The sequence below is a fragment of the Elephas maximus genome, chromosome 19 (assembly GCF_024166365.1).
Source record: "Elephas maximus indicus isolate mEleMax1 chromosome 19, mEleMax1 primary haplotype, whole genome shotgun sequence".
NCBI classification, from domain to species: Eukaryota; Metazoa; Chordata; class Mammalia; order Proboscidea; family Elephantidae; genus Elephas; species Elephas maximus.
In genome coordinates this window covers 70,319,835-70,344,271 of record NC_064837.1, presented here as the reverse complement: position 1 = coordinate 70,344,271, position 24,437 = coordinate 70,319,835, and the positions used below count along the sequence as shown (strand labels likewise).

At 45.1% G+C, this 24,437-nt stretch overlaps 1 protein-coding gene across 5 annotated transcripts in view; it reads right to left on the bottom strand.

The window, feature by feature from the left end:
* Nucleotides 1-1,224: 1,224 nt before the first annotated feature.
* Nucleotides 1,225-24,437, bottom strand: part of RNF213 (ring finger protein 213) — a 135,679-nt gene continuing 112,466 nt past the window's right edge. For 4 of the 5 annotated variants that reach the window (XM_049861496.1, XM_049861497.1, XM_049861498.1 and 1 more), the window contains 22 exons: nucleotides 22,559-22,670; nucleotides 21,601-21,814; nucleotides 21,161-21,351; nucleotides 20,253-20,375; nucleotides 19,311-19,421; nucleotides 18,622-18,861; nucleotides 18,230-18,311; nucleotides 16,595-16,629; nucleotides 15,085-15,179; nucleotides 13,862-14,018; nucleotides 12,907-13,087; nucleotides 10,959-11,050; nucleotides 10,097-10,348; nucleotides 8,655-8,787; nucleotides 8,253-8,336; nucleotides 7,612-7,792; nucleotides 7,174-7,375; nucleotides 5,955-6,032; nucleotides 5,186-5,380; nucleotides 4,597-4,686; nucleotides 4,309-4,487; nucleotides 1,225-2,628 (listed from right to left, as the gene is read on the bottom strand). In XM_049861496.1, coding sequence (XP_049717453.1) covers nucleotides 2,475-2,628; nucleotides 4,309-4,487; nucleotides 4,597-4,686; nucleotides 5,186-5,380; nucleotides 5,955-6,032; nucleotides 7,174-7,375; nucleotides 7,612-7,792; nucleotides 8,253-8,336; nucleotides 8,655-8,787; nucleotides 10,097-10,348; nucleotides 10,959-11,050; nucleotides 12,907-13,087; nucleotides 13,862-14,018; nucleotides 15,085-15,179; nucleotides 16,595-16,629; nucleotides 18,230-18,311; nucleotides 18,622-18,861; nucleotides 19,311-19,421; nucleotides 20,253-20,375; nucleotides 21,161-21,351; nucleotides 21,601-21,814; nucleotides 22,559-22,670 — 3,181 coding nt within the window. In that variant the 3' untranslated portion in view covers nucleotides 1,225-2,474. Of the gene's footprint in view, nucleotides 2,629-4,308; nucleotides 4,488-4,596; nucleotides 4,687-5,185; nucleotides 5,381-5,954; nucleotides 6,033-7,173; nucleotides 7,376-7,611; nucleotides 7,793-8,252; nucleotides 8,337-8,654; nucleotides 8,788-10,096; nucleotides 10,349-10,958; nucleotides 11,051-12,906; nucleotides 13,088-13,861; nucleotides 14,019-15,084; nucleotides 15,180-16,594; nucleotides 16,630-18,229; nucleotides 18,312-18,621; nucleotides 18,862-19,310; nucleotides 19,422-20,252; nucleotides 20,376-21,160; nucleotides 21,352-21,600; nucleotides 21,815-22,558; nucleotides 22,671-24,437 lie in introns of those variants that run through there. The other variant, XR_007514234.1, reaches the window with a different exon arrangement.

Below are 24,437 nucleotides of genomic sequence, written 5' to 3'. Positions count from 1 at the left end.
TGAAGAGTGGCGTCTGGGGTCTTAAACGCTAGCAAGCAGCCATCTAAGATGCATCAATTGGTCTCAACCCACCCGGATCAAAGGAGATTGAAGAACACCAAGGACACAAGGTAATTACGAGCTCAAGCGACAGAAAGGGCCACATGAACCAGAGTCTACATCATCCTGAGACCAGAAGAACTAGATGGTGCCCGGCTACAACTGATGACTGCCCTGACAGGGAACACAACAGAGAACCCCTGAGGGAGCAGGAGAGCAGTGGGATGCAGATCCCAAATTCTCATAAGACGAGACTTAATGGTCTGACTGAAACTGGAAGGACTCCAGTGGTCATGGCCCCCAGACCTTCTGTTGGCCCAGGACAAGAACCATCCCTGAAGCCAACTCTTCAGACATGGATTGGACTGGACAATGGGTTGGAGAGGGATGCTGGTGAGCAGTGAGCTTCTTGGATCAGGTGGACACTTGAGACTAGGTTGGCATCTCCTGCCTGGAGGGGAGATGAGAGGGTGGAGGGGGTTAGAAGCTGGCGAAAAGGACTCGAAAAGAGAGAGTGGAGGGAGAGAGCAGGCTGTCTCATTAGGGGGAGAGTAACTGGGAGTGTGTAGCAAGGTGTACATGGGTTTTTGTGTGAGAGACTGACTTGATTTGTAAACTTTCACTTAAAGCACAATAAAAATTATTAAAAAAAAAAACAAACCCTTCATAAAAGTGTGTGTGCGTGGGGGGGTAATTCCCCCCCCCCCCGCCAAAATAAAAAAGGTCTTCACAGCAAGCAATTGCCACCGGCTTCAACCTGCTGAGGTGTGGCACAGTGAGCAACAGCACCTTAGCAGCAGTCTGAAACCATGAGGGTGTGAGCTGCAACTTGATGGCTTGGTCCCAATTTGGAGGTATCAGGAGTCCCAAGTGCAAGTAGAAGATTAAAAAAAAAAAAAAAAGACCATTAACTGGGCAATCCAAGATCCAGATGTCTGTGGGGGGATGGCCTTTGCATATTCTTGAATGATAAACTACCATACATTATCCTATGCAAGTGGACACTGTAGCAAATGAATTACAACCTTGGGTCTCGACGACTATATACTCTTCACCAAGTACCATGAAGCGAATATCAACATAATACAGAGAGCAATTCCATTTGCAGCTTCCTCCAGAGGAGCTTAAGGTATCTGTGGTAGCATTCTCTATGAGCATTTTGTGTTTTTGTAGCTCTCACCCCATGGGCCCAATTTCAAGCTGATTGAGTTGTTAGCTCATTTAGAATATATATTAAGGTCATTCGCCACTAGCTTTTATACAGCTGCTGTCTTACTGTCTGGCCAGAGGGGTGCTGAGCTGTCTTGGAAGGAGTTAGTCCAGAGAGGTCTTCAGTGTCAGAGCAGATCTGGAAAAACAGACAGACCCTGAACTCGAAGAAAGCAGCACAAATTGGGGCTAGCTGAACTACTTCCTTTTCCCATTTTCAGAAACAAAACTGGTTTTGTACCCTCTGAGTCTCAGTTGTATCTTGGCTGAGACTGAAAGAAAGGACCAGATATTTGTGTACGCAGGGAAATACAGACCACGTGAAGTCTGCATGTTTATTTGGCATAATGCTAGACAATCAAAAATTACCCACGGATGTGCCAGAACCATCCCTTTGACCTAAGTTACATTTTAATAAACTTTCATTTAGAATTTCAAAATATTAGAATTGGAAGGAATTTTGGCCATCAATCCAGTCCCTTATTTTATAGATAAGGAGACCAAGGCCCAGAGTGTCCCTGACTCTTTGTCCAGTGCTCCTCACAATAAAAGCTACTTGTAGGGTCTGGATGAGATTTTGCTGGTTTGGCTTAAGGCACTCACAAAACGCCCCGACTTTTCTTGTCTTTGGAGAAGACAAAAAAAGAGTCTGGCAATTTTTCACATCTCGTTCAAACCCAGAAATATCTGTACAATGCTCAGAATCTAGGGGAAAGAAGGAAGCCAGATTGTCTTCTGTGAGTGCAGAATAAATGAGACAAAAATAAAAGCAGAAAATGAACCACTCAGTTTTTTCCTCCCTCTGACTATGCAGTAGTATGAGGGAGGAGGAACCTGGTGGCTGGGTATGTGCCAGTTCAGAGACCAACAGGGCCATTATGCTGTGTTAAGCTGAGAAGCTACTTTTTCTGGTTTCCCCTGGAATGTAAGGATGGTGGTTTGTTTCCAAGGCTGTGTAATCTGCAGTCCTCACCGCCCAGAGAATAGTATTTATGACATGATGAGACAGTTGTGGAGTATACACATGTTCCTGAAACAGCTTGGCTCTCAAAAGGCTGTGAGCTCACACAGCACACCTTGGTCTCGAATTTATGTGATGGTGAGAGCTTTCCTTCCAAGCACACACAAAGGCAGCTAACAGTCTGTGGTGGAATCCATTCCAGGGGCGAGGGAGAAGGGCCTTCTCGCCCCAAGTCTCATCCAAAGGCAGTGCTGAGGAGCTGCTTCTATCTCGTGTGTCGGCGCTGTTTCAGCTCTGCTGCCATGTTCCACACAGGGACGCAACTGGACAGCAGGATCTCTTCTGGGAACTGAGATTCTAGTTCGGGAGGAATGTCACCGTCTTTAGTTTCCATGTAACTTACCAGAGTGTCTCTCAGGCTGAAAAACCAAGGAACAGGAGACAACATGTAAAACAGGCTCCCAGATAACACAAGGATCCCAATCATTTGCCACTGAGGGTCAGGTTAAGGATGTGCAACTACTGAGTTACTGAGCTGGACCTAGAATCCTGGGGTCGACGTTTTTCATCACAGCTACTTTCCAGGGTGTGGTATAGAGACAGTCCAGAACTCTGTGGTGCTGACCTTGATGATGGCCCAGTCAAAGATTTTAAGCACTCGAGTAATGTTACCTGCTTATTTACAGAGCTGTATAAAAAATAAGGAGTCTCTGGGTGGTACAAATGGTTAACAGACGTTGCTACTAACCCAAAAGCTGGAGGTTCGAGTCCACCCAGAGGTACCTTGGAGGAAAGTCCTTGCAATCTATTTCTGAAAAACAGCCATTAAAAATCCTGTGGAACATAGTTCTACTCTGACAAACACAGGGTTGCCATGAATGGGAGTTCACTCAACAGCAGCTGGTTATGAAAAACAAAGCCTCCCCCTTCCAAAAAGGCTGATATTGCATTTCATGGTTTATATCAAGTAAACCCTCTAGGAAAGGAATCTTTTTTCTACACTTTACTACCAGGGTAGTAACAACGTGTTGAGTAATTTCCAGGAATATAAGTGTACCTGGGAAGAAGCCACATAGCATCATGAATAGCACATACGAGATGCACTGGTAAGAAAAACCGGAGTTTGACTATCTGCTTAGGAAACCTTGGTGGCGTAGTGGTTAAGTGCTACGGCTGCTAACCAAAGCGTTGGCAGTTCGAATCCGCCTGGCACTTCTTGGAAACTCTATGGGGCAGTTCTACTCTGTCCTATAGGGTTGCTATGAGTCGGAATCAACTTGACGGCACTGGGTTTGGTTTTGTTTTTTTTTGACTATCTGCTTAGAGAAAGTACAGTGACGTTAAATCCTTACTTCATACCATACAAAAAAATAAGTTGGTTAACAAAATAAATGTAGAATACAAAACTAGAGAAGCATAAGAAAAAAATATGGGAGGACGTTTTATAACCTTGTGATAAGGAAGACTCTTACATGGAGCTATGGAAGCTTTATCGGGAAATTCCGTCAGATTTGACTGTATAAAAGTAAAGAGTGAGATATAGCATTTGTAACACATAATTGATAAAAGACGAATCTCTGTTCTATACAGTTCTTACAAATTGTCAAGAATAAAATAAAAAGCCCACAAGAGAAATAACCAAATGCTATCAAGAGATAACTCAGAAGAAGATATACGAATGACCCATGTAAAACTATGCCCAGCCTCACTAGTAAATTAGGAAACTCAAGTGAAACAAGGATGTTCCAGTTTTTGGCCCATCAGATTCACAAAAATATAAAAGATGGATAACCTCCTGTGTTGGGTATGCTCATACACTGTCTATACATTGGTGTAGCTTTTTCTATCAAATTTAAAATGCACCTGTCTTTGACATAGTAAGTCCACTTGTTGAAATGAGAATATGTGACTTTTGTAACTATTAAAAACTCCACTCCCAACAGAGGTTAAAACGGAAAAAGCCAGCCATAAGGTGCCCTGGTAGACCAGCGGGGAGCCGAGTCTTGCCGTAAGGTAAGAACTGTTTTGGTGTCTGTGGAAGATCACAGGGAGATGGCAGAACACTCCGTGCACCTGCTCAGGAGGTCTGAAGGCCTTACCTCCAGGCGGGGTTGAAATTCGCCTCCTCACGGGGGTTCTTCAGCTTCAGGATCATCATCTCGTGCAGCTCCAGCAAGAAGGTCTCCAGGTCAGTCTGATTCAGGAAAGTGCTGAGGAGTTTCGCATCTTCTGGGCGGAGATCCACTTTGTACTTGGAACTGATTTCCCTAAACGGATCCTAAAATGAAATATGAACACTTCAGTATGAACAAGTGAAAACTGAAGCACAGAGCAGAGGAGAAGAGCCGCTCCACGCCGTCTAGGGGGAGGGAGAAAGGGCGACTTACTTTTCTCAGTCGCAGCAGCTGTTCGCACTTATGCGCAGACAGGAACCGCCACAGGGCAATGATGTGCTTTAACTGACATCTGTTTGAGGCCTGAAAGAGGAGCAGGATTCCTAAGGAGGAGAAGGGCTGAGCCCTGGAGAGATGGGCCTGACTGCTCTGCCACACGGTATCTTTTCTCCTTTCTGCTCTGCACTGCTTCCTTCCATTTCCCTCGCGAAGCCATCTCTACCTACTCCAGTCCGCTGATGCACTTGCCTCAGCTTTCAAACTCTTCTGACAAGTCCTCCTGCTCCTGCAGCCTCTCAGAGTTCACGAGCATCTGCAGTTAGCAGCTGGCCCATGTTCTCAGTCACATCTGGGGTGCACTGTCTAGACGGATAGCATTTCAAGGGCATCTGTGCCTATACCGTCTACAGTGCATTCTGTCTAATGTGGACCGACTGGGCGAAGGGTTGTTCTTGACCCCCCTCCTTCTCAGGGTGTCTGGATTGATGTTCTCGAAATGGTGGCATTCCTAGTAGGAAGTGGAGAAACTGAAGCGAGAGGCAATGCAGACTCCCTTTGATGAAAGCACTAGTACGAGACCCACCTTTAAAACAGGACTTGTCTGGTCATCCATTCGCAGGGTGTCTCGGATATACACATTCAGGGGCATGTTTGGGTCACCACCGGCTGTGCTCAGAAAGCCCAAGGTCACTTCTATGACTGACAGAGCTTCACAGGTGTCACTGAAGGACTGCAGCTGTCCACCGAGGGCGCTGAGGGTCGCTTGGGGGAGGGCATTCTGGGGAAGCAAAAGCAGGTCAGGGGCCCTGGGTTGGGCTTCTGGCTTATTGTTACCTGATAAGGGAGCCTCCCTTCTTCACTGTCCAAGGCCACAAGTGGAGACAGAGGCCCCAACAGCAGCAATAACAGTTAACACTTCTTGCTTACTGAGTGTCCAGCACTAGTTGAGATTTTTGCAGAAATAGATACAAACCCATTTAAAGCTCACAATGACCCCATGAGTTCCTATCTATCAATCTGTGTACCTACCTACCTACCTGTCTTTCTGTCTGTCTAGAGAGAGGGAGAACATGTATGCAGGAAAAGTTCTGTGGTCCTTTTGCATCAGCACACGTGGTCATGACTAACAAGCTACTTAATCTGTTTATACTTAACAAGAAACATTTGCAGATTTGATGTTCTGCTTGCCCTTTGGAAAGAGCTCTGGGGTAGGGACACTTTGGTAAGTCACTGAAACTCTTTGGGGCTCACAGCGTGTACTTGGGATGAGGCTGGGGCAGCTTTAATATGGATGAAAGCACTCTGATAGACAAAAAAGCACCATGGAAATGATGAGGCTTCATTCTGCCCACCTGTGACATCTTGTTCTTGATGTCTGTAAAGAGACGTTCGTAGTTCCAGTCGTGTCTGTATACCAGAGTGGGTATTCCCTAAAATGGAAAAGAAAAATTTTTTTTTGGAAATTAATTCTACTGTGGAGGTTTTCACAGATGGCAAATGGAACTGAATTGTAGCACCATACCATTCAGGGTAGTACTGCAGACTGTCTACTCCACAGTCCATGGAAAAAACAACACAACAAGGAACCTAGCCTGCCACAATGGCCAGGCAGATACTGGCAGGTGTAATACCATAGCCCCGAGGACCACAAGAGTTCCAGGTATAAAGAGGTTCAGAGGACAGCTCATTCATGCAACCGCTCAACCACAATTACCCAAGATTGTGAACAAGGCAGCGACTCTGCTGGACGACACGGCCATCAGAATGAATGAAGCCAAGCTTGGGCTCAAACGATTCACAGCCCAGTTGTGGGCAGTGGGGGAGATGACACCCACGTCCATTATATTTGTCTGGGGCTTGAGGCACAAGCACAATCCAGGTAAAAGAAGAGCTGAGAAAGGCAGGTATGTCGGTGGGGGAGGGGGGGCGTGAGCCATGGGGGAGCATGAGCTGCGGGTGAGATCGGAGGACACATTGGGGGGCGGGGCAGTGGCTATATGTGGGCTGCATGGTGGCTGGGGAAAGACTACCAGCCTTTTATGAAGCAGGCTTGGGGTGTGGACACTTTCCTGTAGCAGTGGATGAATGATGATAGGGGCTAAACTGGAGGATGGGAGTCCAGTTAGGAGCCAGTACAGGGGACACACTTCAGGGCAGAAGGTTTGAATGAAAGCAGTGGTTGTGGTGACCCAGGTAGAAGGTAGACCCTACAGTATCTGATGACAGATTGTGTGGAGACTAAAGGAAAGGAAGAGAAGATGCCTGTGAGGTTTTCCTGGGGTAGATGGTGATGCCATTGAATACGGTAGAAAACTGTGGCTGACGAGTCCAATATGATTTATACACCCCAGTATACATCTGGGGTATTGAGGTGTAGGTACTGATGCAGGAGAAAGCTCTGGAGAGCTGTCCAGGCCAGTGACACAGATGTGAGTGGTGGCCATGGAATTGTGGGTGTGAATAAGATGACCTGGAAGATCACCCTGGATAACTCCCTTGTGCTGGTCTCACTTTGAAAATATTGTGATGGAAGCCACACTAAATGGACACTCCCGCAGGGGCCAGCTGTACCTTCAGAGTAAGCCTGGGCTTGCCCTGGAGAAATCGGCTGGTGATCTGCCGCTGGATCTTCTCCAGGTCAAACTCCTGCAGGGCTTCTCCGCCTTGCTCTACTTTGTACTGGCAGTTGGAGAGAATCAGGGGCATCAAGTCCTGCTCTGCTTCGTAACTGATGACATGCAGGTCAGTGACCTCGGAGGCATCAATAGAGTAGCTGAGGGACAGAAAGATATAGCAGTCAGCATCCTGGGCAGTGCATATCTGCTCTAGGTTACCCCGAGTCAGTTCTTAGTTAATGTTCTTGATACACGAATCTGGGGGCACTGGGGAGCTAGCTGCAGGGGTGTTCGTTAGAGAAGGGCTGAAGTCTGGCTCAAGTCTGTCCTAGTGGACCTAGGGACCAGAGAAATGAGTTCCTGGGCCAGATTTCCTATTGGCTTGTGCACTCACCTGTAGTTTTTCTGGGAGAATTTTTCCACTGTGTAGACCATTTCATTGTGGAGCTTAATCAAGTAGCTGACTAAGGCTGTGGAACAGAGGCCCCGACCCCGGCGACGTGGCAGGATGACCTCAAAGTCAGTGTCCAGATCTAGGTCAGTGCTGCAGTAGTCCTTTGGAAGCTTGATTTCACCTTGGAACAACAGGGTCATTCTTAATCAGAAAGGCATTCAGCTCCACACTGGTTCTGTCACATCAAGGTGAGGGAGCCTGTTACAGCAAGTGGATGAGGAATGCAGAAGTCACCTCTACTAAACACAGCCGGGAACTGGGAACAATCTTAAGGCCTGCCTCCAATCTCTCTTTAATATGCTGACAGGTTTTCAAATGTTCTCAGCTTCTTTACGACGCCATAGTTATAGACATAAATTGATATATATATATATTTATATAGAGGACTAAAGGCTTGTTTTTCGTGATATGTTATTTTGCTGATCCCAAACACCCCTATCAAAAGACTCATAGATCCGGCATTGACCTGAACATAGCATAGGCCTAGGATCCCAGGGACGGTAGAGTGAGGCTGAAGAGAAAGTACTTTCAGAAGTGTCCTCCTGTCATGTTACGTGTTACAGCGGAAATACAGCACTTACCATTGGTCTCAAGTGATCTCCTCAGCTTGTTCCACGTTGATAGAAAGAGAGTGATTCTGTTGCCAAACAACTGCTTCAACCCATCTGGGCAAAAAAACACTTTTTAAAAGAAGCCATGTGAGCACCAGCCCAGGCTACACCAGTGTAATGGTATGCTCTTTGGAGAGAACCAACTTTGCATCTTCTGGTAGCCGCCTGCACCTTTGCAGTGCCATTTGAACACTAAAGTGGAGTTTGAGGAGTGACGGGGAAGTGCTTTTCAGCTGCAGCACAACCTTCTAATGTGTTTTTGGGACTCACGGAATCCTTCACCTCATGCTAAAAACTTAGGATGCAGAGCACCTGTGGCTGCCCACCCTGGTTGGATGGTCATCCTAAGCCACCCAACACGGAGAATCATACCTGAATTGTGACTGTCAATAAAACTCCTGAGGGATGGGAAGTCAACCTCTGAAACATTCTGGAATCGCTTCACAAGGGTCCTTTGCAGGGCCAAAATCTCAGGCAAAAATTTCACCAGTCTCAGTTCTGCTTCCTGGGGAAGGGAAGACCAGCAGTTGCATTTTTTATGTGCCTAGAATATGTTACTGGACAAACATACTCTGGGGCTGGCTCAGGAGTTATATCGGTAGTTTAATCTGGTCAGCATGCCTTTTGATATGATGACACATCACAGAGCTTGGAAATGGGGAAAAGGTCATACTATTCTCTGGAAATGTCTACTGACTACGAAGTGTGAGATGCTCTGCACTCTAGGATCAGCAGCACAGCAAAGCTGAGTTCCTGCGCTGGTGGCACTTACACATCAATGTGTTTGCCAAACGTGGATTTAGCGGGGTATGGAGAGAAGCTGCTAAATGAAAAAGACCAAGAAATGATGCACTGGTGGCTGGCATTATTCTTGGATCTTGTTTCGAAGACCTAAGATCTAAGCTTCAATTAAATGAAACTGTACACACTGGAGAGAATCACAGTATTACTATGAAGCCCTTCCTCGTGTGAATGGTCAATTTCTTTAACTGACCGGCAGAAATTTCTGGATCATTTTTATTCTTTCTAGATGGCGAATATTGGTCCACAGAGAGAAATGATTAAAGATATGTTGTAGAAAATAAAAGATCAAACGGATGAATGTTAGAAAATGAGTCTTTGTAGTTCTAACAAATGGGGCCAGTACATTTTACTGTCCCCACCCCCAGCCCTACCACTGCCAGCACTCACTCATCCTGTCTTCAGTCTAAGCCTAGACAGTTCAAAGAACAGGGAAGATGTTTTGTTTGTTTGACTTGGGCTAGGCATTCTTGACTCCTTTTTTTTCATTCAACAGGCACTAGCTGATGACCGACTGTTCCACGCACTGGGAGGTGTGAGAGGAATACACATGGTCAGGGAAGAGTCTTATGCTCTTATTTTTGCTGAGTATTCTGGCCTTCAAGTTCTTTATGTGCTTCTTAGTTGCTGTTGAGTTGGCTTCAGCCTTATGGTTAACAGAATGCAGCATTGCCTAGTCCTGTGCCGTCTTCTTGATTGTTGGTGTTCATGTTTGAGTTGTTGCAGTTCACTGTTGTGAACTGCCTTCTATCCTAGGTTACTACTGATTCCAACTGTGTGTATATTTCATCTGTGACTTTATGCTTCAGACTGTCTGTACAGTTTGATGTGTACGCAGATCTCTACTCTAGCCAGCAGTTACCTTCCACAGATTCCCTATTTCAGTCAAAGCACTGAAGAGGTCTGTTAGATGCTGTGTCTTTAGGAATGATACTAAGCAAGAGCCTGGGGCCTTCAGGTCTGCAGGTGAGATCTGTGCAGAAATGCAGGCTGACACAGTGAGCTAGACTTACCATCTGTAGGAACTGCCAGAGGATGGGCACTGTTTCTCTGCCATTTTTCTGCTCCACCACGTGCTGGAGGTGCTCAACTGTGATTCTTTTACTGCAGCTCCAAATCTTAGAGCAATGAACCGCACTCTTCCGGGGCAGGTGGCACAGGAAGGTTGCCGGGTCACCATAGATGATTTTGGCCACAAGGTTGGAGCTGATACGTTCGTCTTGGCTGATTAGAGTGTTGATGGTCAGGAGTGTTTTATCTAGATGCTAGATGAAGCACAGGACATACAATTCTGGAAGTGAGATACTACCACAAACAGACTGGGACGCCTACTGATTTCATTGGCTTATTGAGGAGTCTGCCCTCCTCATTCTAGCACTTAATCCACTATTCACTTGTTACCTTTTATTGTGATTCAGATGCTCCTTGTTTGTAGGTTCATGTCTCCCCAAATACAATGAGACTCTGAGACCTGTATTTTATTCCCATTTTTTGTTCCCGACTTCTATTTACAGATGGGCTTAGTTACTCTCAACAATATTCCTACTCTAACAAAGGAGTTGTTAACCTCTAATTAGTAATGCATTTGTGGTGGGTATCCACGTGATCGTCTAGTTCTCTACCTCTTACTCTCACTCTTCTGCTGTAAAAAGTAATGGAGAGAGAACTGTCCCCTGTGGTAATTCCTCAGCCTGACCCACCTACTGCTCATGAGGGAAGAGGATGGGGTAGAGCAGGATGGAGTGACTCTAGACAGAGAATACCCTACTCGAAGGCTTTGACAGCCTTTCCAAAAGGCACGGTGGGCAAAGAGAGTTCAGAGGGTGCCCAGGGAAGTACCCCCCTTTCCGAGGTCAAGTAGCCATCATCACTTACCTCCAGTTCAGATAAAATAATCGTTTGGACAACTTTTTCCCAGTTGTTTCTCGCCTCTTTGGTTGACAATCTTGCATCAAAATTGAAAAGCCCTACAAAGAAAAGCAATACATGTGGGTTACTCAAGGAGATACTAAGTAAGCGTGACGCTGAAATAGTACTCCTTGTTGGAGGGGTGGGTATTTTCCTAAATTACCCTAAGTATTTTTAAATGGTTTCTGCAGCTACCACCAACCTAATGATTTTTGTGAAGATACTTCAATGTCTAAAATTCCCCCAGCCCACATAATTGTAACCTTAAAGCTGTTCTGAACAAAATAACGGAAAGGACAAGAGTTAAAATTTGAAGCCCAGGGCATGATGGCGGCCAGTGCCGCCATCAGCCTATCACCGCTGCTACCACCTGAGCTGGCAGACAGCTGGGTGGCCCTGAGACACCTGTGCGGTTGTAGAGTGCTGTACACACTGCCAGCACACTTCGAGGACTCGGTCACTTGGTCAGTATAATGCTGGGTGAGCTTACCTAGTTTGAAGTCACACCAGATGAGAGGCTAAAAATAAAATCAGATTTTGCCAAGTGGAAAAGACAGAATAATGCTGATTTCTGGCAAAGAAGCAGTTGAAGTTGGAATGGATTTTCTTGTCAGGTGGCAGGACTTTTTATTGCTATTGGTATCATTATTATTTTAAATAACATTGTCAACACAAGGCACTTTGAAAAGAAGAATTTGCAGATAAGCAAAAAGAAAATAAAATCATCCTTTCTTCCACCATTTTACTAAGTTGTCTTACAGACCTTTACTTTCTTTGTGGATTTTAATTTTTAAAATAGATTAGCTCAGTGATCGTAATATTTTGTAGCCTGCTCTTTTCCAGCAACAAATCATGAATGGCTAAGCATATTAGGTCAGTCTACAATATTTTTTTAAATTGTGTGGTAGGTGAAAGTTTATAGCTTAAGTTAGTTTCTCATACAAAAATTTATACACACATTGTTATGTGACCCTAGTTATTATCCCTATAATGTGACCGCACATTCCTCCTTTCCACCCGGATTTCCTATGTCCATTCAACTACCTCCTATGCCTTTCTACCTTTTTATGTCACCTCCGGACAGGAGCTGCCCATTTAGTCTCGTGTATTTACTTGAACTAAGAAGCGCACTCTTCATGAATATCATTTTATGTCTTATAGTCCAGTCTATTCTTTGTCTGAAGAGTTGGCTTTGTGAATATTTTTAGTTCTGGGTTAATCTACAATATTTTTAGGAAAAGCAGATGCTACCCCCAAACACAGGACAGACTTATGAAGACAACAAGTTCCCAAGTAAATACCAAACATTTGTTTCCTTGATGTTGATTGATTCTTTGACACACATCAACTGTTTTGGGTGCTGTATGTCCCCAGTGTTGTTGTTAACTGCCAATGACTCAGCCCCAACTCATGGCCATGCGACGAGATTGGACCGTTGTGATCAGTAGGGTTTTCCTTAGTCTGGAAGCTTTGCTGAAACCTACTGAGCATCATGGCAACATACAAGCCTCCACTGACAAAAGGGTGGTGGCTGGGCACGAGGTGCACTGGCCAGGAATGGAACCCATCTTTCCTCCACGGAAGGCAAGAATTCTAGCACTGAACCATCTATGTTCCCAACACAGTTGGTAAATTTCCTATAGTGCTGACTTTGGAAACTGAAAAGTGTCCCCACATTTAATACCCTGTGCAAAGCTCCTGAATGCTGCAGGGCTCAGCCAGGATGTACGTAAAGGGAAACAACAGAGAGCTGCTTCCATTCTCTGACAATGAGGCTCTTCTTGCCTCCCCACTGGTGTGTCACCTTCCACAAGCCATCATTTTATTTTAGTCTGGAGTCTTGGAGCAAGCCTGGTTTCTTAGCAGCTGTGCACAGAGATCCCCACCCACGTACCCCTTCACCCCACTTCCTTACTCTCGTCAGAGTGGGAATCATGTGCTCTGAGGAGGCTGCGTAGGATCAGGTGCACCACGTTGGTGGTCTCGTCGGCACTCTTGCCCAGTGTCCTTGTTAACTGCTGTAAGTCTCTCTGGATGTGCTGTTGGAGAAATGTTTTTGGATCCTCCACTGGAGGCTTAATGATGTTTCTCAGAGCCTGTGGGAGCAAAGAGACACAGGGTAAAGAAGATCTTGTTTGTGGATGAGATGGCAAGTTCATCATCAGGACTTATCAGAAGATGGCTTCTAAAGTGAAGTTCACGGGGTGATCCAAGTGATTCAACAGCAAAGGCAAAAGGCAGACACAAGAGTGGAACAAAGAAACACCATCTGCAAAAGACTGGCTTTTATAGCATCAGAATGAAGTGGGAATTCTCAGACCCCGCACTCTTTACTGTCATGCTTAGTATCAACTCGGAGATAATGCAGTGTGTCTCTCTCCTCTAGGGTACCAGGCAGACCAGGTAAAATCATGATTATATCAGCCTCTCCACTCCCAGGTGTGGGCCTAAGGCATAGCGTTGTTCATTTAAAATAGATTTTGTATAATGTAACGAGTAGATCCCCCTTATCTTCATATACCACGGTGGGAAAGATATGAATCGTTGCGTAGTTAGGTGCTGTCGAGTTGACTGCGCCTCCACGTGACAGAGTAGAACTGCCCCATAGGGGTTTCTAGGCCGTAATCTTTACCGGAGCAAATCGACAGCAGATCTTTAGGAGGAGCCGCTGGGTGGGTTTGAACCACCAGCTTTTTGGATAGTAGCCCAGCACATAACAGCTGCACCACCAGGGCTACGTGTTTGTGGATTAGGTAATAAAAGTCTGTAGGAGGTGGCAAGGACTTTTTAGACAAAAGGGTTCACTGTGAGAAAACTAGAGCTGGTGGAAACTGGTGAATACATACATAGTTGGTAGGGCCACACTATACCTGGAGACTTGCAGCAGCTCCCAAAAACATAGCCAAATGAGTGAGTAACCGGATGAGAATGAAGACAACGGGGGACAGCGGTCGATCAGATACCATCACATCTCTGGCAACGGGGTTTCCCAGCACGTGGCCAGTCTGAGTTCTATCTGTGTTATTTCTGGGAAGGACAGGGGAAGACAAGAAGATGATTGATGATGGATCATTTCTTCCCAGTGCTAGGGGCACCTCAGATTCTTAGGACTTGGACACTAGGTTCACAGTTGTGAAGAAAATCATGTTAAAGTACATCTTGTTCTACGAAGTCCAGACCACTTTGCTAAGAGTCTTTTTCTTTATAGATGGACTTGCCTTTTTGACTGGCCAAAAGCCCTCAGCACTGGGAGGGTAAAGTGGCTCAGTTATGTGGCTGTTTGCGCCGATCCCTGGGCAACATCTGGATGGGGGCCTGATCTGCTGCTTCCACGGGGATTGCTGTGTGGAGCGAGCAGGCTAGCTAAGGGAAGCTGGAGCCTGGGACGGTGGACATCAGTGTGGGAACATGCATACATTGTTCTGTTTCTTCCAAATCAAATGACTTCCCAGATCATCTGTGTCACACCCAGAGGGGATGACAGGTATGTTCAGTTGCAAAAATATTGGAATGGTAGTTTATGGAGAGAATGGGTTAGAATATTTTGAACTGTGACTACACAGAATAAGCCAGAGTGTTTGAAGCCCACAGACAGGTCCCACCTCTGATCTTGACAGGCATCCTTTCATAAGAAAATGTGTGATCAGGAGATCACACTTTCATCTGGATTCTGAAGTCTGATATTTAATAATACTGACTGTGTGTCCTTCACTTTCCTGGAAACAGGAGAAAGCTAAGATAGTTTGCAAGTACAGTAGCTTTTGCTTAGAATGCTCAGCTTTTGGTCTTCCAGACTTAAATGTCTCCTTGAATTAGGTCACCTGTTTATGTCAAGCATATTTCTATAGGGGGCATGCCTAAGGCCTAAATGGATGGTATTGAAGTATTAAAGTGGAGTCCATCTTGGGTTTAAGAGCCCAGTTACCACTGACAAACACCTCATTGCTCAATGACCACAATGACCTTGGTGTTGGTATCGAATGGAACACAGGTCCACATGCACTGTGCTGTCTGTCAGTTTATCAGCTGGAATAGAAACAGCCCAGAAGACCATGGTTTTCACTCCTTAGAAAGGAAATTCCATCTTACGTACTCAATACGATGAAAGCCAGCATTTGGTCTGTGATTAACACCTCCAACTGGAGCGTGACAGTCAGGACAAAGGCTCTGTTCCATTGGCATGCCGCACTGCGATAGAAACATGTGGTTCCAGCTTAGTTTGGGAGCCAGCGTCGTTTTATGCGCAAATCCACCCTGTCGGTGAACACACGCTTCCCCCCAGAGGGAGGGAGTGCCACCAGGTTTGCTTATTCTAACTTATACGGATTTCAGATGAGACTGGAGGGGCCATGGGGGACAGGGCTGATACTCTGTGCAAATTATGCTGCACACTGGAAGATTTGGATTTTTTTTAAACAGGAGAGGTGTAAGTTTTATTTCTAAATAGTGTGGCACTTTATAGACAAATACATAAACTCAATCTTCCTTGTCGTATTCATTACCTTTCCCCATTCCCATACCTCTCATACTAGTCACTAGTGCTTCATTCTCTAACACCAGTAATACTACAATAGCTTCCAAACTGATTTCCTTAACTCTACTGGGATAATTTTATTAAAAAGAAAAAAAAATGTACATAGCCATATGATTTACTACTTCCAAGGGCCCATTTTTCCAAATCAGATTGTGTGATACTATATACAAGACTCAGTCTATAGCAGACCAAACCAATCACAGACTCCCAGACCACTGGGTTTCAGAGCTGGTGGAAGTCTTGGGAAGAAAGAACCTTTCTCAGGCTCCTCATTTCATAAGCAAGGATGTGAGTGAAGCTCAGAAAGATGAGGTGTCTGCGTATCCATTTTTTCTCCGTGTTTCCTATTTACTTTATCGTACAACTTGGCTTCTGTTTGCTGCCTTAGCCTGCTGCTGAGTAAGTACAGATAAACTGAATGAAAGGCCCTGGGTGAGATGCTTAGGGATTCAGACATGAATAACAAACAGTTCTTTTCCCACGGGGCTAACAGTCTGCGAGTCTCTTCTTCCACCCTTTATTTGCTCTCTGGGTGAGTGATGCCACTTGTGGTCTAGTCAGCACTTTGCTATTCTGTGAGGACCCGTGTCACCAATCCCACCACGCTGCAGTGGCAAGAAAGGATGGGTAGCAGTGGTTCTCAGCCAGCGGCAATTCAGTTCCCAGGGAACCTCTGGCAATGTCTGGAGACATTTTTGGTTGTCACACTTGATGGGGGACAGGGGTGCTACGGCATCTAGTGATTCAAGACCTGAGGTGCTGCTAAACATTCTACAATGCTCAGGACAGAATAAAGAATTACCATAATAAAGAATTATCTAATCCAAATGCCCATCGTGCTGATTGAGAAACCCTGGGCGGACCTGATGACACCCCAAAGCTTTTCTTCTGCTGATACCTTAGCACCCCTTAGATGTGTGGCTGGAACACCTGGACAGCCCTCAGAATGAGTCTGTGTTCTCTCAGAAGGTCTAGGCCGTATGATCCCCTTCTCCATGCTCCCTCTTTCCAGACCCAGAGGAGCCCACGTTTGGAGCCCCTGATCCCTTCCCCAAATACCCAGACTCACCTCTCCTACAGAGCACGGATGGCCATTGGGACATGCTGTCAGAAGAACCACAGGTACAGGTTAGCTGGGGAGTTTTCACTAATGACCAAGTTTAAAAGGGAAAGCTAACTCTTTCTTCTCTGGCCCCAACTGAAGCATGATGTATGGTGGATATCCTGAGCACGTTACCAGAAATCTTAAACTACTTTTTTAGCTTGGTTATTAGCTACTTGAAATACCGTAGGAATTCAGTAAATGTATATTGTTAGTAGAAAGTATCTCCGAGTTTAATTTTACCAAACAATGAGAAATTAGATTAGAGGCTTATACTAGTGGTTACTTTTTTAAATTGTACTTTAGAAGAGGTTTTACAGAAAAAACTAGTTTCTTGTCCAACAGTTAGTACACACATTGTTCTCTGACATTAGTTAACAACCCCGTGACATGTCTAACACTCTCCCTTCTCAACCCTGGGTTCCCTATTACCAGCTTTCCTGTTACCTTTTGCCTTTTAGTCCCTGCCCCAGGGCTGATGCATCCCTTTAGTCTTATTTTTTTCCATGGGGTTGTTCAGTCTTTGGGTGAAGGGTGAACCTCAGGAGTGACCTCATTACTGAGCTGAAAGGGTGTCTGGGGGCCATACTCTCAGGGTTTCTCCAGTTTCTGTCAGGCCACCAAGTCTGGACTTTCTTTTAGAGTTAGGATTTGTTCTACATTTTTCTCTAGCTCTGTCTGGGATCCTCTATTGTGATCCCTGTCAGAGCAATCAGTGGTGGTAGCTGGGCACCGTCTAGCTGTACTGGACTCTGTCTGGTGGAGGCCGTGGTAGTTGTGGTCCATTAGTCCTTTGGACTAATCTTCCCTTGTATCTTTAGTTTTCTTCATTCTTCCTTGCTCCGGAAAGGGTGAGACCAGTGGAGTAGCCTAGATGGCTGCTCACAGGCTTTTCAGACCCCAGACACTACTCACCAAAGTAGAATGTAGAACATATTCTTTATAAACTATGTTATACCAACTGAGCTAGATGTTCCCCGAGACCACGGTTCCCATAGCCCTCAGCCCAGCAATTTGGTCCCTCAGGGAGTTTGGATGTATCTATGTAGGGGGTACTTTTGGAAAGGCAATATTTTATACTTTTCTATTCCCTTAGAATTTTTTTATCAAGAGCATCTTTTTTTTTAAAAAAAAAAAAAAAAACTTTTAAACCTAGTTAAAAAGATTATTTACTCAAGGTAAGAGCAAAATTCAGATGAAGTCACAGGTTATATTATTCTGTCTCTCAGCTGTATACTTCAGAAGAGCTATCTTTGGGTCACAAGTTGGTTGTATTGTGCTCTGGCCCTTGGATGAGCATCTGATGGGGTTCCCAGCCTCTCCCCAATGGTATACTGCAGGGACCAGAAGTGTGTCCTGAGGGCTTCTTTCCTCATGATAAAGAAAAGAAGTCCTTTGCGTTGTCTACATTGAGCAGGGTGCCAGATCCTTCAAGCCATTCACGCTCTGCACAGGAGCCAATGGCAGAAGCAGTCAGGTGCTTTTGGACCTTCAGGCATAAACCATGTGGATCCGAGGTCTAAGTCAGTGCCTCCTGGGACATGACACTGCCCTTCAGAGCTGAAAGGGGTATGTAATTCCATCTCAGACAAGAACACTTACTGTACCATTGCACTCTACCCAGACTCTTCCAACTCCTAGCTTGAACCAGCAAGTCTTCAGGCATGGTTGGAAGAAAAGCATTCTGGAAACAAAACAAAAGTATCTAGATTTAGCTAAGTGAGCAGACTGACTGGCTGTTGTTCAGCAAGAGGCCTAGAATAAGAAAATGAGCTTCTGGTTTTCTTTGCTCCTGCCCTCAAAAGCTATCTACTGAGAAAATAAAACAGCCTTGTCACTGTGGACTAACAGGTCAAACGAGATGAAAAAGGCAGAAAGGGAATCTAGGAGATAAAGCGATCCAGTCATCTCGAAGTCTACAGGCGCAGTCTCTCAAGTGATAAATGACTGCAGTTTTTACCATGAAGCTGATGTAACCCACACCCCAGTCTTACTGCCATGTTGCCTGGGGAGAAGGCCAAGTTCCTCAGGGGTTCCAAGACGTTGTTCTCCCCACAGAGAAGGACAGCTGCAGCATGAACAGCCATCTCTGTCACTGTTGCTTCAAGGCCCCCATCACTGGGATCTGTTCTCAGCAATGGAAGAGTGTTGGCCACAAGGGATGTCGCGAAATGTCTGACTTCAGGAGAAAGAGTCTTGGTTTCTTCAGTGAATCTGTTCACAGCCTCACATTGCTGACAGGAAAAGATTTTTTTTTTATATTAAAGTATATCAAAGAAAAATATCATGAGAATTCAAAGGTTTGCTCATAGCTAGCCATACATTTTGATACCAAATATACATCAAATTGCAAGGTAAATATGGATAAACGATCCCCTATTTGAGGGGAAATTCTTCAGAGAATAGAATTGTCATAAACAATCACAGCAACCACATACTTAAACAGTGATTTTGAAATTTCTGATTTGGTAAACACCACCTTTTGTTGTTCACTCCAGTTTTTAACTGTAATTCTGAAAGCTTTGGTTTAACAGAAAATAGTTTCTCCACTGAACATGGTTGGGAACCCCATATCCCAGAGAGAAAATTATAAGCAAATGTGTATTTGTGACTTTCACTTCTATCCAAAAAGTCCCTCTGGATAATGAGACTGTGACCACAAGCCCTGCATGTTGAGGCTTACCTCTGGCTTAGGGTGGAGGCTGGCATTAGGGGATCTGTACAAAACAGTGACCTCTTGGAAAAGTGCCAACAGTAAGTGGACTGCCTGTTGAGTTTTATGGTCCCTGCAGGCCTGAGAAAGCAAAGACATTAAGTGAGAGTTTACAAAGTCATATAGATCCACCTAAGGGTCAGAGTCCCATGTGATCTGTATGTGAATAGGGAATGTGGATCAACCTCTAATCATGAGGAGGGTGAGGAAGCCTTTCCCAAGGCCCTGGACTTCTGGGGCCCTGCACTTCAACACCACCTGACAAACAGCTGTTGGACTACAAGGTTCATAAAATACTCTCACATTAAACTGAAAGCATTGTTATCAGCTGGCTTACAATACAAGTAACAGAGATCACCAACTGCCCTTTTTCTGAATAGTTCTCTAGTTGTACAAACTTTTCCTGAACAGAGATAGGATTTTCTATTTCCTCTTTTCCTAGCACCTTGCCAGGACCAACAGGGCCTCAAAAGGAAGCAAGACTGGAATGCTTTAAAGACTAGATTCTAAAAGTCTTGCATCTTTATTAAAATGTATACACAGTAAGCATGTATGCAGGAATTATGAATTTACTTAGGTATGGAGGAAGTGATTTTTCACCAGGGTCTCAAAGGAAGTAATGGGCATGTAGAAATCGAGAAGGAGGTAGTGATGGCCTTGGCAGGCCAGCAAGACAGCAAATCTGTAAACCCAGCTCCACTGTTGTTGCTGCCCTGTTTTAGCAGCTAGTTTACAAGTACCGTCCAGTGCAACTGTGGAGGCCATGTGCACGTGACTTCCCATACAGTGTGCTACTCTGCGGGGCTCTTCAGTAGTCCATCACCACTGCATTGTTGTGCAGAAACGAAGAGAGATGTGGACCCTGGAGTGGGTGCCATCTGGTGCCACAGAGAAACCTGGAGCCCGCCTTACCTCCAGAGCGGCTGTGATGCCCTTGGGCTTGCACTCAAGGACGGCTTTGCCCACTGCATCACGAAGAGCCTTGTATCCATCGCCGTACACCAGGAATCGGTCCAGCTGACCTGGGTAGTCCTTCTGCAACCCCAGGAACACGGGTTAATCAGGGCGGGGAGAATATTTTGCAAACAACTGTCTCTATAGGTAAAGACGCCAGGTAATCCTGAGGGTTTAAAGGAGGCTGAGCTGGGCCTAACAGTCAAGTGCTGTCTTTGGGAAGAGCTTCCTCCTCAGTGAAAGGCAGAGGGATAAGTGGGTGACAGACCTGGGAGGAAGGTACTTCTGATCTTGTAGCTGACCTCTTTCTCTACTGAAAGCATAGCACAAAAGGCCAGGATGTAAAAGATAGAATAGACAAAACGCTAGGATTTTTACTGCTGCTTTTGCAACCCGAGGACAGTGAGTGTCTGTTAATTTCGGAGCTTGTGGGAAGGACCATGGAGAGGCCCTGAGCCAAGCTTACTGCAGTCTTTTTATCCTTCGTTCCCATTCCTTCCTGTCTCTGCCTGCTGAAGATGAAAAGAATAGATCCTACAAGGGAATCACTTTTAATCTGATGAAAGCAAAGGCCACAGAAACATTCCTTTACTTTCCTGTGTCACACTAGATCAGAAGTGAGGCCTCAGGAAGCTTCACAGCTAGATGAGGAAACCTGAGGCCTGCGCACACTCACACTCACACGCACACACACCTTTTCCCTGTGGCAGGCAGTCTAAACATTATCACAAGCTGGGTCAGATGAGCTGAAGCACAGAGGACCAGGCCTCTCCTATTTCCTTAGTGGCCATGGGAGAGAGTAAGGGTGGGAAAGTAGGGGAGGAGCTGCAGGGTCAGCTGCTGGGCTGTGGGGTGTGTGGCAGTACCTGCTGTGCAATGACTTCCTTGGGGAACACCCACTGGGCCGGGTGGCCCCGTTTGGCGAGGCTCTGCACAAACTCCATCGTGTGTTGGCTGGTCAGCTTCCTCACCAAGTACACACGGAACCAATCGTTCTTGCTTTGGGTACAGAAGTGCTCAACTTGGCGCAGATAGCGCCGCTTTTCCTCAGCCATCTCTGGAGAGTTCAGTGAGAAAGTGGGTGAGTGCAGGTGGCTAAGAAGATGTACTAGTCAATGGTCCTGGACACAAATCTGGTGAAGAGCATGGGTCTACTCCCTAGGGGTTCACAGCAAAAAACAACCCAGGAGAAAGGGGACTTAGGAAGGACCAATACTATTTTAAGAACCAGTTTCCCATACATCTGAATTTCTAAATAATGGGGTCGCCTGGCCAGATGTGGAGCAAGGTAGCGAAGAAGACTTGCCTGAGTGCGCATGACCCTCGAAGAGGAAGTCCGAAGCCCTGTCGAGACAGAGGCGGACCCGAGCCATCTTCTGCAGGTATTCAATGGAAACCTCCTTAGCTGGCTCTGGGCCTAGTTTCAGTGGGCAGTGAGTCCTCAGGAAATGACCTTCCTCTCGTAGGTAGTTCAATTCCTCGTTTTTGGAGCAAGCACTAATTTTCTCACGCATTGCGTCCTAGAGAACAAAGAGTGAGAAAGAAAAGGATGTCATTGTTTTTAATATACAAGTCCCCAACCTTCTAAAATTGCCACCGCATGACTGTGGAGAATAAAGGAAGGACAACGAATAGATCTGCATTGTTGAAGGTTTGGGTGTGATGGTTTCCAATCATGGAAAACTAACATTCTTTCTTTTTTAGGGTGAAGAAAGAGCTGGAAAGAAGGACTACAAGGAAAATAAAAAACTCTTTGCTACCGATTTGACTCCGACTTTTTTTTTATAGCAACCCTATAGAACTGCTCCATACGGTTTCCAAGGAGTGGCTGGTGGATTCGAACTGCTGACCTTTTGGTTAGCAGCCAAGCTCTTAACCATTGCACCACCAGGACTCCAGGGACAAGGATATTTTGTATAATTTAATTGTTTTCATATACATTGTAAAAATTTTGGAAATAAGCAGAATATAAAGAGAAGGAAAATGAAAAGTGTTTCTAGTCTCACCATCCAGAGACACCACTGTTATCTTTGGTGGTGTGCTCTTGGAGGCCATGTTTCTTGTGCATGTGCACATAGATGGCAGTCTATACAACTGCTGACGGCAAAAGCAGTGTCTTTGAAACCTTTCTTTTCCCACATGGAACAAAGCATCTGTTAATTTTACTGATTAAATGATGTGCAAATTGTCATAAACATTTGCCATTGCATAAACCATGTGGTTCAGATAGTTTGTAGAAGCAATGCAGGGAAGTGATAGCTTACCTCCAGGCAGTTGATGAAGAGCATGTACAGTTCAGTTTTATCTTCACTGAGGAATGGTTTCTTTTCTAACATGGACAAGTAGTCCTGAATGTAATCTTTTACTTCATGGAAACTGTGGAAAGAGAAATGCTATATCTGGTTATCTCAGACCTAGAGACTCATTATGAAAACAAACACCTGTAAATCTATATGTCTATACCTAATTTTTTTTTTTTTTTTATAATAACTTTTATTAAGCTTCAAGTGAACGTTTACAAATCCAATCAGTCTGTCACATATAAGTTTACATACATCTCACTTCCTACTCCCACTTACTCTCCCCGTCTTGAGTCAGCCCTTTCAGTCTCTCCTTTCTTGACAATTTTGCCGGCTTCCCTCTCTCTCTATCCTCCCATCCCCCCTCCAGACAAGAGTTGCCAACACAATCTCAAGTGTACACCTGATATAATTAGCTCACTCTTCATCAGCGTCTCTCTCCCACCCGCTGACCAGTCCCTTTCATGTCTGATGAGTTGTCTTCAGGGATGGTTCCTGTCCTGTGTCAACAGAAGGTCTGGAGAGCATGACCGCCGGGATTCCTCCAGTCTCAGTCAGACCATTAAGTTTGGTCTTCTTATGAGAATTTGGGGTCTGCATCCCACTGCTCTCCTGCTCCCTCAGGGGTCCTCTGCTGAGCTCCCTGTCAGGGCAGTCATCGATTGTGGCCGGGCACCAACTAGTTCTTCTGGTCTCAGGATGATGTAGGTCTCTGGTTCATGTGGCCCTTTCTGTCTCTTGGGCTCTTAGTTGTCATGTGGGCTTGGTGTTCTTCATTTTCCTTTGCTCCAGGTGGGTTGAGACCAATTGCTGCATCTTAGATGGCTGCTTGTTAGCATTTAAGACCCCAGACGCCACATTTCAAAGTGGGATGCAGAATGATTTCATAATAGAATTATTTTGCCAATTGACTTAGAAGTCCCCGCAAACCATGTTCCCCAGACCCCCGCGCTTGCTCCACTGAGCTTTGAAGCATTCATTTTATCCCGGAAACTTCTTTGCTTTTGGTCCAGTCCAATTGAGCTGACCTTCCATGTATTGAGTGTTGTCTTTCCCTTCACCTAAAGCAGTTCTTATCTACTGATTAATCAATAAAAAAACCCTCTCCCACCCTCCCTCCCTCCCCCCCTCGTAACCACAAAAGTATGTGTTCTTCTCAGGTTTACTATTTCTCAAGATCTTATAATAGTGGTCTTATACAGTATTTGTCCTTTTGCCTCTGACTCATTTCGCTCAGCATAATGCCTTCCAGGTTCCTCCATGTTATGAAATGTTTCAGAGATTCGTCACTGTTCTTTATCGATGCGTAGTATTCCATTGTGTGAATATACCACAATTTATTTACCCATTCATCCGTTGATGGACACCTTGGTTGCTTCCAACTTTTTGCTATTGTAAACAGAGCTGCAATAAACATGGGTGTGCATATATCTGTTTGTATGAAGGCTCTTGTATCTCTAGGGTATATTCCGAGGAGTGGGATTTCTGGGTTGTATGGTAGTTCTATTTCTAACTGTTTAAGATAACGCCAGATGGATTTCCAAAGTGGTTGTACCATTTTACATTCCCACCAGCAGTGTATGAGAGTTCCAATCTCTCCGCAGCCTCTCCAACATTTATTATTTTGTGTTTTTTGGATTAATGCCAGCCTTGCTGGTGTGAGATGGAATCTCATCGTAGTTTTAATTTGCATTTCTCTAATGGCTAATGATCGAGAGCATTTTCTCATGTATCTGTTGGCTGCCTGAATATCTTCTTTAGAGAAATGTGTGTTCATATCCTTTGCCCACTTCTTGATTGGGTTGTTTGTCTTTTTGTGGTTGAGTTTTGACAGAATCATGTA